At 36.7% G+C, this 15,000-nt stretch overlaps 1 protein-coding gene across 8 annotated transcripts in view; it reads left to right on the forward strand.

The window, feature by feature from the left end:
* The window catches only part of LOC136850143 (uncharacterized), a 34,648-nt gene that overhangs the window by 10,212 nt on the left and 9,436 nt on the right, over positions 1-15,000 (forward strand). For all 8 annotated transcript variants that reach the window (XM_067123735.1, XM_067123737.1, XM_067123732.1 and 5 more), the window contains exons 3-4: positions 10,486-10,673; positions 11,588-11,765. In XM_067123735.1, coding sequence (XP_066979836.1) covers positions 11,597-11,765 — 169 coding nt within the window. In that variant the 5' untranslated portion in view covers positions 10,486-10,673; positions 11,588-11,596. The remainder of the gene's footprint in view (positions 1-10,485; positions 10,674-11,587; positions 11,766-15,000) is intronic.

Here is a 15,000-nt window from a genome sequence, read left to right on the forward strand (position 1 = left end):
ATAATTACATCGGTGAAAAAATGGAGGTAAAGAAAACCTGCATAACAATCTTGCAACACGTCGTTGTAAGGCTATTCAGAAGGTGTGCTAACCCTGCCATCACAACGGTTACTGAATATCAAATATTCCGAGATCAGTTTTGTTTGACCTTTCTTGAGTTACCTGTTGAGGTGAAGAGGACGATGATAAATATTTACTGTTTATGAATTCTCTTTTAAAGGCAAGAATTTCCTTCTCAGTTCTTGATGCAACGGTTCTTTCGTTCTAGACTAGGTGTGACTATGCCAACACGGGTCTTAGTCTTAGTCTTAAGGCAACGGGTTTTTGCATTTATTTTTGGAAATTCATTTCTTTTAGATTTGAGGGATGCCGTGTTCTTTTACTTTTAAGAATTTTCAAAGGGAATTATCGCTTTATAAAAATCTTATTATTATGCGCTGGTCGTTTGGTTTTTGGCTAAAGAAGGTTGTATTTAAGTGACAGAAGGCCGTGATTTCCCTCGAGTTGGTTTCTCACACTGATTACAGATTTGTAAAAATCTACGGGAAAGACAGGTAACATTATACCTTTAAGAGTAGTAACTGCTGTTCTATGGTGACGAGACACTAAGGCAAAATATTGCCTTTTTTTTCTCGTCTAATAAAACAAAAAACTATATACTTATGTATATATATATATATATATATATATATATATATATATATATATATATATATATATACACTAACAAATACATGCACACACAACTATAGCTCTCATGCATCACTGTTACAGGTCTAAGCAAGACTTGTTAACATAATAGCTTCCAGGTCAAGCATTCCTAATGGCAAGCAAGATATAGCACCACTGTGAAGGCGTTGCCACATCCCTTAAACAAGCTGCATTTTTTGTTTAGCATGTTTAGCTGCTTTGACATTTCCGGAAGCATTGTTTAGCGACAGTTTTAAAAACAGTGGGGTCATTTCAGATTTTTCTTGTGGGGGGGGGACAAAGTTTAGAACTCATGGTATGGGTGGGGTGGCTGGCGAACCCCCACCCCATCAGGTCGGGGTAGGTGGGGACCGTAAGCCCGTCCGAGAAATTTTGGAAATTTGAGAAAATTTTGGAAGCATTTTGAAGCCATATACGAGCTGTATTGAGTTAATAAAGCAGCAAACTGGTGTTATTATCATTATTATTATTTCAAAGGCTAGAGGGGCAAACCAAGTCTTGGGGGGCATCAGTGTCTTGAGGGGGCAAGTGCCCCCCCAAATGACGCCCCTGTTTGAAAACAAGTTTAGCAAAATATTTTTTCCGGCCAAACTCAGCATCTCGTAATCAGACCGACGACGAAGAATTCTAGCAAGTAATTTCTTTCTATTATAGAGCTTTGGAACGATATAAATGTTAGATAAGGACTGCCATCTGAACGTAATTTTGACCTTTTGAAATAAAATTGCTTTTAAAAGGACAAACAAAAATTACTCTTGCCGAAACAATGGACATAGGTCTAGCGTTTTCTTGGCCAAGGGTCTTTTCTTTGTTATCTCCACGCTTAAAGGCTATTATTTTTTAATGACGATTCTGTAACTTTTACCATAGAGAAATTATTTTTATATATTCGAAATTTGGTGGTATTTCGAATAATGTTTACATGATATAGCATCCTATCAAATTATTAATTTGGGGGCATAGGCTAGCCTAGGTTACCTAACCTCATTTCTTGTCATTACCGATATATGAGACATATCGTTTTGGTAAAAACAAATTAAACAACTATTTTTACTTTGTATCGATTAATAGAAGTTTTTTCAACAGTTTTTTTAAGTCGACCTGAAATACTCTTACCAAACCGGACTCTTCGGAATTTCGTTGGGAAACGTTTATCAAAATGCATTTTGTTAAACAACTCTAACACTGCCTTCACATATATAAAACTGAAAAACTGGTGGCATAGACAGAATACCTCAGGCCTACCTACTGCAAAAAATTCTTGATGACTGATAAAACACCGCAGGTGTCTTTATGCATCACAGTAACATCGTAGGCCTACAGAATACTACGCAAGTTTGATAAAGCAAGGTCTCTCTTACTTTATATTATATGGCATTCATAAAATAAATGATGTTCTGATTTCAAAATTGAAATCGCGATGCACTATGTGCCACAATAATATATCGAAAACATAAATGCCAACAGAGAAAGCTTATGTACTGCCAACAAGATACAGGGAAAGCTTATGTACTGCCAACAAGACATATGTCTTACTAGCTCAAAATTATGGATAAATAAAATTCCATGCGCTCTGCTTACCTGCGACATATCATTCCATTCATCCTTGAAGAATTGCTGAGCCTATTTCTGTAATCATAAGGTGTACAACGTATCATTATGAAGAAAATTAACGAAAATATTCTCAGGACACACTAAGCTCCTGACCCACTTCCGCGGTTCCCGAGATTTAAAGATTGCTGCAAGGCTCTACACATCAAGCAGCGTCGCCCTGATGACGACAAACTAAATTACGTAGTACAATATTACAAACAGCACCTCCAGTTTTTGTTGACCCTCGATGCTTTTTACCAAGCGTAGCGGCGTATATACCAATGAGCAGAATAATAGCATAATAGATTATCATTAACCGGAAGGTGCACACATTTTTAAACCAGCCAAATTTCAGTTAAATTGTTGATGGGGAGCAATGTAAAGGACAAGGAACGAAAGCAAAAACCAATACAAGAAAATACAGACGACAACGAAAGTATTAAATCAATAGAACTACAGCTGTATTGGTAAGATTCGTGCGAAAATAGCGCACCATACCAAATACTGTACTATAGCCAAGGCCAAGTCTAACGGTTTTTCTATCGCGCCATGGCAAGATAATAGAACCTTCAAACTTCTTGGCCGTAGAATTTATGTGATTAAGCTACCTAAGAACTAATTCAAGATTTGAAATTCACTTTGATTTAGAGGTTTGTTATATCTATGTAACGATACACTGGGAGTCTTTGAAAACGTAACAAATTTTTGAACGTCAGCTGAGTGGTCTACTGTAGGTTATAAATTAAATAATTTCTTATTAAATATGAACGATACTGACCTTGAACGCGATACATGGTAGGCTAATTTGTTTCTCTGAATTATTCATTTTTTTTAAATGAGTAAATTATTTCTTGAAAATTAAGTTTTTGTAATCCAGCCTGGAACGTCTTGAGATGACAGGAATCCATCGGCCATCGCCTATTGGAATTTAGTTCCTCGTTTGACTAACACCTTTCACTTTTTCATTCCCTGTGGGAAAGTTGTTTTTCCTTTGCTCCTCTTAACTTCTACGACAAACGGACTTTAAGCCTCGTGATGAACCTTCTGTTTATAGTAAAAAAGATTTGCTTACGTTTACGCCCTGGGAAATATGGGACTAGCTCTTAAAAGTACCATTTATTACGCGGTTTTTGGTAGGAATCGAAGGTTGCAGATTTAAATTATTAATATTATTATAATTTTCATAATAGCAGTTACTGTTTTATTGTCATTAACATTACCTTTGTCGTTCTTTGTGGCTGGCGGGGATTCTTTTCCTGGCGGGGATTCTTTTCCTCTCGCGCTATACAGGAATCGACGCAGTATCTTTCGAGAGAGTGATTTTATGACACGCTCGTGGTAATGTTTACTCTTCTCTTTTGCTTGTTTGTTTGTGGAAGGCTCGTAGACGCGCAAGGTGCCCGTGCCGGGGCTTTCGGTATGAAAGGCTGCTAAGTGAGAGAGAGAGAGAAAGTGAGAATTGCTTATGAATATCTGATGAATGGTTACAAACCAACGGGTTTTAGGGTTACTTTCTCAAGTCCTTACACACGTGTGATACATACATATATATATATATATATATATATATATATATATATATATATATATATATATATATATACATATGTATATATATGTGTGTGTGTGTGTGTGTGTGTATTTCGAAAGACCTCTGATCATCCTTGTATCTTACTCTCAATCCCATCCCTTCTTTCTGACTTTTCTCTCTCTTCGATTACAGCCCCACTACAGGCGACTGACCATTTGGTCGCAATTTTTATGGGGTTAGTCCCAGATCGTTCCGTCCTCGCCACAAATCGAACTCTGAACCTTTCGTTAAAGAGGCAAGTGAACTACCAATGTTATCACAAGAACAAGAGAGAGAGTTGAAGAGTGACTGCTCTCTCTCACCCTCTCCGTCTCTCTCCCGGGAGTCAGGACTGTAAAACAACGAAGAGTTAAGAAACGGGAAAGAATATCGTAACCTCTGTTCTCAAGGTGCATAGTTTCCTGGCTGTTTATTAAGATACTGCGCTTGAATAAAGCTCTAATTTGACTGGAAGATGTCGGTGTTTGGGTGGTAGAGGAGAGACAAGTAATCGACTGTGCTTGGTATAGAGCAATGCAGTAACAACGTGTATATTTTAAACACACACGTATTATTATAACGTTCTCGTTGTCAAGTGCTATCACCAGCACATCACTACTGCGAGTACCGAGTTCGATCCCTAGGCAGTGGTGGAAGGAATCCAGGAGCTTTCCCTGAAAAAGTTTTTGTGCTTCTGTTGATCAGCTTAATGATTTTGGAACCTGGCGATTCCATGGTAGCTCGGAGCTAGAGGGAAGACAACATGGAACTAGCAGCCTTTTCCGAAGAAACTATATATATTACACCAGTAGCGGCCTCTAGATATGCTTCTTGGCATCCCGATATATACATATATATTCTAGTCTAAGAATGATAGAGATAGGGAACAAGTAGTTTGCCCTGGTGCTTTGGTAGACCATGATCTATGAAGGTTTTGGCGGGTAAAACTTCATCTGAGATTTACCCTCCTCTTTGCGTCATATCTTATGTCACACGTTTGGCATCCCTCCGTAGTTTTACACACCGAAAATAGCCTTGACTAAAAACAAACCTTTTAGAAAAGAAAGCCGGTCTAATATACGTATGCCATTAGGAAAATACGGAAGTTTTGTTACCCACAACAGAGTTAGGCCGAGCTTTGCCTTAACGGCCTGAAAAGACAGATGATAAAGCTGGCTGTAAGATTTTTTTTTATTTTGTTAATGCGATATTTGTCTTCTTTTTATGAAAGAAAGCCTCTCATTTCAATGTCTCAGTAATCTGACAAATTAGATATATTTCAGCTAAAGCAAGAATCATTCTCCCAGGGGCCCGTCTCCCATGCGGTCCGGCATCGGAGTTAAAATCCATGTAAACAATAACAAACTCTTTCAACACCGTTGATAATTTCGTTGCTTAGTTTTCTCCTTCTGCTCGTAGCCTCCGTTTTAATTACCATGGCCGTTGATGTCTTTCGCAAGTCGTTAGATTTTCCCCTTTTAATGGAGAGAAATAAACAGTCCATGATATATCCAGCCCTCTACAAACTTAGAGGAAAGTACTCAGGTAATGTTCGCTCACGGTTAGCCGGTTGCCCTACAGTTTGTTTAGTCCTCTACGGTGCACTGTGTACATGCAAAGAACATTATGTTATCCTTGATTCGGGTCCCTGTTGGTAGGTAGGAGTCCGAAGGGCCACATCGGGCCTCCTAATCCTTTTCACTTGTTACTGCACGTAACAGGTGGCGGCATAAATTAGCTTAATTTTAACCAACCTTCATCCTATTGAATATATATAATTTAAATAGACAATCATAATCAACTTTTCAAGATCTCTCTCTCTCTCTCTCTCTCTCTCTCTCTCTATACCACAAACACCGCAGTCCGTACCCTAACAGTTTACAACTCTGGGGGGCCCATTACCATACATCCCTCCTGCCATTAATATTCCCAAAGATACACTTCAACAAAGAATGGCAAGTGTTAAGTCAAAAGTGTAACGTCACACCAAACCTCTAACGCTGCGTGGTTCCCTAACCGTGACCAAAACGGTAGCACCCTTTGTTACCGAATTCTATGAATGGGAATGTCATCTATGATAAATATCATCATCATTTTTATTATTAGCACTGTGTTTATACTTACTGTACTTAAGTACGTTTGTTACGCTTTCGATATATGTAGGAAATGATGTTTCGTGTATACCCAGTCGTATGGAACGGACGAAAAGATGACAATGAACTTGCAGGAAACTTCCACTTCACAGAATATCCATATTTGAAAACCAAAGAAACCATTTAATGCAAATTGATGTTAATAATAGTATTTTTATTCATTCAAAGTAGATATTTTTATCTCCGGAGTTCATGTCGAGAGTGCACTTCAAAAGCGCAATATCTCCGGCATTTGTTATGTCAACACAGGATGAAAATGAATGGAGGTTTATAATACCGTTGAGGTATTTTATGGGTAATAAAACCCGCTTGTCTCCTCTGGGGGTCATTCAGTTGTTTCTCCTCAGACAAATTAACGGCAGAAGAAGAAGAAGAGAGATTTTACAGCGTATTATTCAGAGGAGTCAGATCTTCAATATATTGTGGATATAAAGGTGATGTAAAAAATCGTTCTGAGGTAATCAACAATCAGTGAAAATGAACAGGTATAGCTCTTCGTCCTGCTTAATAATCATAGAATAAAAGATAATAAGTAAATAAAGGTCTCCTATAAAAAAAAATAAGTGTTAACATTTTCAAAAATCAACATCATCAAAGATACCTTGAAGACCATTTCCCAGCCTTAAGAACCATGTGAAATAATATTTTTAAGTGACAACGTGACACCTTAACAGAATATCAAGATGCTGTGCCCTCTGTTAGGGAACTCTCTCTCTCTCTCTCTCTCTCTCTCTCTCTCTCTCTCTCTCTCTCTCTCTCTCTGCTCTGGTATTCCTTGATTCCTTAGGGCCCTTAACATTCATAAAGCAAGAGGGTGAGTACGGAATGGGTATGGATGACACTGAGCAAAAGTGGGTTCAACGCGCTGCTAAAATTTATATATATATATATATATATATATATATATATATATATATATATATATATATATATATATATATATATATATATATATTAGCTCTATCATATACACAATTGTTCTTTGCATTAGTACAATCACTAACAGGACCTCATTCAAACTGGATGGTATCTAGTGGAGATATTTATTCAAAAAAGTAACTTTTTTGAATAAATATCTCCACTAGATAATATCGAGTTTGAATGAGGACCTGCTAGTAAATGTATATATATATATATACGTACATATATATGTGTGTGTGAGTGTGTGTATCTATATAGTATATGTGTGTGTGTGAGTGTGTGTATTTATATAGTATATATGTGTGTGTGTTTCGTGAGTGTATGTACATATTAACTGGTTACAGTGCAAAGCAGCCTTTGTCAAAATAAAGCCAAGACAGTGAATGAGGAAATTCGAATGAACAATGTTGAGAAAATTAGGTGGGCTGAAAAGGTGCTCACTCAGCATCTGCGTAAGATCAAGTGAATTATTGCAAGGAAACGTAGTCAGGAAATGGCCACAGGCCAAGAAGCCTGACTCTGCAATCTGCAATGGAAGATATGAGACTCTTTTGAGGAAGGTTGCTTTTGCTTTTTCTTCATTACTGTTTTTTTATAATTATCATTGTCATCATTGTTGCTGCTGTATTTTGTTAGTTATTGTTAAACACTGCATTGTGCACTTGAGCTTTTAATTCATATATATCATATGATAATGGTAAGTAATATATATACAGTATTTATTTGGTGCAAGCACTTATGGTTTATTAATATCCTACCGTACCTCTCCCGTCAGAAATGATTCTACATGGGCTGACACATATATTGTATATATATATATATATATATATATATATATATATATATATATATATATATATATATATATATATATATATATATATATATATATTTATATATATGTGTGTATGTATTGTATATTCCAACATTATTATTTTTTTTAGGATTATCATTATCACCATTGGTCCTGCTGTATTGTGTTAGCCATTTTAAACGGTACATTGTGCATTTGAGAGTTTAATTCATATGTACCATATGGTAAGAGTGAATACTATATATCTTTATTATTACAATCACTTATGGTTTGTCAATATCCTACCATACCTCTTCTGTCAGAAATGGGGCCAATGGTTGAGTATTTTCGCAATTCAACCCACTTACAACATATCAAGTAGAATCTGTTGCCGTGAATTTTCTTCCTTAATATTTTATGATTGGTAAACGCGACGGCCATCAACCGTAAGTTCTCTGTGATGCACAGAAAAATAAATGTTTCTCTCTATATTACTTTGAATGTAGTGGAATACTCACATGTAATGAAAAAAAAAAAAAAATGTATATATATATATATATATATATATATATATATATATATATATATATATATATATATATATATATATATATATATATATATATATATACTGTATATATAAATATATATGTATACTGTATATATATATCTACACCATTCCAGTTGAGCTCAGAGGTAGGGCTCCCTTCTTTTCAAGAGGTTTAGCAACACCCGCCAGGACACCTCTTCCAATATTTACACGAGTCATGAATTCAGTTAAGTTAAATGGGAAACTGGACAAACAGATATGCAATCAAAATTAAAAAAAAAAAATTTGCTATGTCACAGTTATAGTGTGTGTTTGTGCGTATTTGTATGTATAAATGTATAAGAAAGAGAGAGAGAGAGAGAGAGAGAGAGAGAGAGAGAGAGAGAGAGAGAGAGAGAGAGAGAGAGAGAACATTTCCTTTGCTTTCATATCATCATGACGACATTTCATCTATAATATTAATGTTGTCACCTAGTAAGACAGAAAGAGAGAGAACATCTACCTTGCTTTTATAATTTATTATTACTGTAAAGTTTTGTAGTTTTCATATAGAGAATCAATAATATATGAGAGAGAGAGAGAAATTTCTATTTTAATTTTCATATTTGCAAACAGCTGTACATGGTTGATGGACAGAGAGATAAACATTTTGTTTGTTTTGCCATTATCATATAATTTTCTATATATTCCGGAATAATTGAGAGAGAGAGAGAGAGAGAGAGAGAGAAAAGGAGCGATGGAGAGATCTGAGAAACAACAAGACATTTGCAGTCATTTATTTTCCTGCAAGCGCATCAGTCTTTCTCTTAAGTTCTCCATTAAAGCATTTTTATTAACAAGTTCCCCCTCCCCTATATCCTTCACACGACTTTCGCATAAGCTATTTATATGAGCTGGATACATCACCAGTTCTAAGTTGTGATTGGCTGAAGGCCAAAGAGAACTAGTCATGTCCCGAATCTCTCTCTCTCTCTCTCTCTCTCTCTCTCTCTCTCTCTCTCTCTCTCTCTCTCTCTGAGGAATGAGACGGCTCAACTGGTATAAAGGCAGATGCATTTTCACTCTTTCTCTATTTCAAAGAATTCCATTGTGATACAAACTATTCAAACAATGATAGTTTACAAAACTCTCTCTCTCTCTCTCTCTCTCTCTCTCTCTCTCTCTCTCTCTCTCTCTCTCTCTCTCTCTCTCTCTCTCTCATTTTTATTTGTACGTACAGAAGTTTAACCGTAGCTAAGAATATTGAACAAAAGATAAGTGAAAAAGTTGAAACCCTTTTCAACTCTCCTTGAAAATAGTTATCGTTTCATGTGACTATATTTTGTCATTCCTGAGCAAGTTTAAGTTTATGAGCATAAACCAAAGCCAGGAAGATGAAGCAATGAATTTTAACTAAAGCGCACACTTCGTATAGGTACGTGGGAGTATATATAACGGATGATGATGGTAGGATGAAAGAAGAGGCGAGTCACAGAACAGGTGAACCTAGAATGGTTGAAATGTGCGTGAAAAAGGCAGGTAGTGACAGTCGAAATCAAGGTCGAAATGTTTAAAGGGATTGCTGATCTCACTTTCCTTTATGGTAGTGAAGCGTGGTTGCTGGGTGAGAATGAACGAAAACGGATGAAGCTGTTTGTGTAGTTTATGTGGCTTTTGAAGAGTAAAAATGGCGAAAATGTGGAGATACAGAGGTAAAGGTTATTATAGAATGTTTAGGGATGGTTTGCTGATGTGGAAAGAGTGGAGGTGAAAAGACTGTAAAGTTCGAGGTGAGAGGAGAGGACAAAGACCTGGAAAGTGCTGGGCAGAAGGTGCAAAAGAGGTACTGGAAAGGAAGAGCACTGACATCCAGGAAGCGCAAGAGTGCATGCAAGAAAGAGTGTGTGATAAGAATTCTTTATAGGCGTCTGAAATGGCTAATGTTTTTGGAAGTTATCTGCACAGGAATTTCAATAAAGAATGATTGGTAAAGACTGAATGTTGCAGTGACTGTAGCGTTATAATTTCTCTGTGGATATATCACATCATTCAGTACCAGGTATTTAACTGATTTTACTTCTGTTTGTCTATGGTCAGATATTAATCACGGACAAAAATACAGTACTTCCAGTTATATAACTGAGCTAAATACTGAGTGCTCTTGAACTTCCTATCTTTCCCGACATTTCATTTGCTTCTATTATTTACTCCGAAGGAATCGCCCAAGGACTCCAGGTCGACGATGAGCTGTTGATCGAAGTTGTCGAGAACGGAACGGTCGACGCTGTCGAGTTCGACTGTCCCTACACGCTCGACGAGGAGGACCTCGGCCTCGCAGTCAAGTGGTTCTTCAGAGACAACCCAGTGCCCTTGTACCAGTGGATCGCTGGACACGGACCTTCGGTGGGTATCACCATGAGAGAAGGAATAATTTAGCTGTGAGCCAAAATCAACATTTCCTGAAAAAAATATAGAAATTAATCAGGCTCTCAGCAGTTAAATACTATGTTTAGTCATTTTTTTATTGCTGTTGTTTTTCTCATAATAATGACAAATAGAAAAATAGCTAGAACGGGTAAGTGGTTGGACCCGACTCTCAGTTATTGCACTCTTTCTCTGTAAGAGTAAAATAACTCGTCTGTGGTTTCTGTGCTAATCAGTAAGTGCCACTTTTATGTTCAGTGTCTTAACAACTGATGGCAACAACACAGTACCGCATATTCTGTGATAATGAGTGTAACTACTCTGCCTTAAGAGATAGTTTGTGAGCGTGACAGTACCGTTATATGGGTTCTGGAATAGGTAATGGGTTTGACTACGCTGTTTTATGCATTAGATATAAGTAAAGTTACACTATTGCATTAATTGTGAATGAAGTGACGTCACTGTAACAACGCCACTATCTATTATGTTCTGCGTCAGTCTGTAAGGGAACTAAAGTGTTCCGTTTCAATCAATTAACGCTTTATGTGATTTGCGTTAGTGGATGAGGGAAACTGCACTAGTCAGTACGCTAATCTATAAATACAAATATGATATTATGTGATAATTCTTGATGACGATAACACTGTTGTGTGTGTTCAGTGTTCGTCTGAACACTGCTCTATGTGAGTCTGTGTGTGTGTGTGTGTGTGTGACTACAATGTTCTGTCTTAGTCTGTGAGTTAACCTGCATTGTTGTGTCAATACGTGAGTTTAATGGCACTTTTCTACGGAAGAATCTTGTACGGCAACAACACAGCCCAGTGTGTTCTGTCAATCTGTGAATGCCAGTTCACTATTCTTTTATAATTAACTTCTGTTTTCCTTTCCTGCAGGCCTTGGGCATGTTCTCCGACCGTCTTGACCTCGAATACGAGTCATCTGATGATCCGGACCATAAGCACAGCGGCCTTCGCCTTCTAAATCCGACGACAGACATGTCTGGAGACTACAGATGCCAAGCGTCCACTTTCGACGGAGAGATGGAAATTCCCAGGAAACTTGTGGTTTACAGTAAGTTTCTTTTTATGCCGTTTTAACGAGGGATGCTGGAATATGGTGGATATTTATCTTCATTTTTTCTTTCTCTGCCGTGACACGTTTTAGGCTGGGTTTATTTATGAGTTCACTTTTTCTTCGTAGCCTCAATATTGTTCCATAAATACCAAGATTCAATGAGTCGTCTTCTTCCTCTTAGTTGTAAATAGAATTGAGCACTGACGATGTTCATTGTTAAATACTACATTCGATGAAACTTCTGCTTTTTCTTTTACTGTTTATGCTTTGTAACTGTGAATGCAGATCACCATCAACAATTTCCTGCTATAAATATTTCATTCAGTTATCCTCATTAATAACTTGCAAACGGAAATTGAAGGCAAATAATAGATAAAAAAAATAATCAGTTTTGTAATCCTGCTACGTTTGGATTCTAATATTATACTGCATTTTGCTGTCCATCCTCTTGTTCTACATAGGCTATTATTCACTTGTACATTTTAAACCGAAACTATCTAAATAAAAAAATCCATTGAAAGTTAACGCATGGAATACATTTCATGGAGGAAAAGGGGGCGGACCCATCTGCTTTATTTGGGGTCACTGACTGGATAAATTCGTCCAGGCAAAAATAAAACTGTTGGTTTTCGGACCTCATTATTACCCATTGCCTGCTGCACAAACCTGTTTAGGTTTATTGCAAGTTTCAGAAGCGCCTGATATTTTACGAGGCAGAGACGTTAACCTTATGCTAAGTCTCCCTTCTCTTATCCAAGTTCAATGGTGCACTGTAGGCATTACTTAAGGTTCTTTGCAGAGTCCCTTCGACCCCTAGCTGCAACCCCTTTCAGTCCTTTTGCGGTACCTCCACTCATATTCTTTCTTATATATTCCTTTCCACTCTCTCCTATCAATTGTTTCATAGTACAACTGCAAAGTTTTCCTCCTGTTACACCTTTCAGGCCTTCCTATTCTTCATTTCCCTTTCAGCGCTGAATGACCTCATAGGTCACAGCCCTTGGCCTCTGGCCTAAATTCTATCTTCCATTCCATTCCAATGGTGACATGAGAGATGTCAGAGTTATTCCTAAAATTACCCGTTTGCAAAATAAACTGAGGAATATTTCCACAATTCATACAAAATTGATTACCAAAAATGAAAATTTTAAAATGCATTCTAGTCCAATAGAGCCCGTCACGATGCATGCAAGCAACATTGCAACATTCAGCATACACTTTTATCTTGCCGAATATTGCACTACTTTTCGCCAATGTGCACATTCCGGCTGCACTTGTGGAGATAAAGTTGGAAGTGCAACGTGAATCTTAGATGAGCTGCTCTCCCGCCTTCCACTTCAGGAGCTGAGTATTTTATCGGACAGGATAATGTGACCTTACGTCAAAATAGCTGTTCGACTGACAGTGGAAAAATGAGCTTTGAATTCTCCGTACGGGGGTTAGTGCCGTCAGTACACCTCATGCAGTGCACTGTAGGCATTACTTAGGGTTCTTTGCAGTGTGCCTTCGGCCCCGAGCTGCATCCCCTTTCGTTCCTTTTACTGTACCTCCTCTCATATTCTCTTTCTTCCATCTTACTTTCCACCTTCTCCTAACAATTGATTCATTGTGCAACTGCGAGGTTTTCCTCCCGTTACACCTCTCAACCTTTTACTGTCAATTTCCGTTGCAGCGCTGAATGACCTCATAGGTTCCAGTGCTTGGCCTTTGGCCTAAATTCTATATTCAGTTTAATTCAATTCAGTTCAATTTAACGTAAATTATTTGTATATATTCTTTAAGAACTCTAAATATCTAATATCAGTGCTCTAACCCCTTTCCATTCCATGATACAAAGCCCGTGATAAATCAAAGTGGAGAAACTGAACTTAATGATTATACTGATCGATATGATGATCACTAATTGCAATATGTGTTGTCCTAACGAGCTCTCGATTGCCTCTCTCTCTCTCTCTCTCTCTCTCTCTCTCTCTCTCTCTCTCTCTCTCTCTCTCTCTCTCTCTCTCTCTCTCTCTCTCTCTCTCTTCCCCTACACTCATACACATGAGATATATATATATATATATATATATATATATATATATATATATATATATATATATATAAATATATATATATTTATATATATAAATATATATATATATATATATATATATATATATATATATATATATATATATTTATATATATATGTATGTATGTATGTGTGTGTATGTATGTACCAGTTTTATATTTACATTTTTACATATCTTTTATCATCTTATTTTTATTAATTATTTTTATAGACAGGTATACATACACAAACACACACTCATATATATGTATATGTATATGTATATGTATATGTATATGTATATGTATATGTATATGTATGCGAATATGTACCTGTACCCACACATACAATCTGCATTCACAGGAACAAAAATAAGCACATTTGCAAGAACACGTATATCATATGTAAGGGAGGATACATTTTTTTTTTTTTTAATTTCAAGAGCCTTCAGTACCAACCTATCACTTCCGAGCTAATCCTAAATTCTTATCCATTCCCTTGTGCCCTGAGGGGCTGGGCTGCCCTCCCCATCGGCCTCTGCGTTTAAGAAGAATAGCAGAAATCGCGTCACGTGACAGTGAAGCCTTTAAGTCAAATGCCACTTTTCCTTCGGTATCTCCACCCTCAGGAGGGAACCAGCAGATAGGGCGCCGCCCTGGGCTCTGTCATTGGCGATAGAGGACTTTCCTTAAGTGCTGCTAAAGACCTGACTTGTTTTTGCCGCATTAAGGAGTGGATGACTTGCAAGGAGGGTGATTAACATAGATGATACCACTTTATATTTCTTTTCTGTTTGGGGATATTATTAGTGCTGCTTTATTTTTCTTTTTACTTTTATTCTTAATGCTACTTTATCTTATTTTTACTTTTATTCTGAATGCTGCTTTATTTTATTTTCACTTTTATTCTTAATGCTGCTTTATTTTATTTTTACTTATTCTGAATGCTGCTTTATTTTGTTCTTTGATTCTTAACGCTGCTTTATTTTTTTTTACTTTTTTTTTATTACAGTTTTATTTTTATTGTCTGTTCGATTTTCATTTACCTGTTTGAATTGATTTATTGATTTTTTAAAAGTTAATTACTTTATTCAGTTTACCTCATTCTTACTGATTTTTTTAAGTTAATTACTTTATTCAATTTACCTCATTCCTAAGTAGTTTGCCTATTTATTTATAG

This window comes from Macrobrachium rosenbergii, chromosome 21 (assembly GCF_040412425.1).
Source record: "Macrobrachium rosenbergii isolate ZJJX-2024 chromosome 21, ASM4041242v1, whole genome shotgun sequence".
NCBI lineage: Eukaryota > Metazoa > Arthropoda > Malacostraca > Decapoda > Palaemonidae > Macrobrachium > Macrobrachium rosenbergii.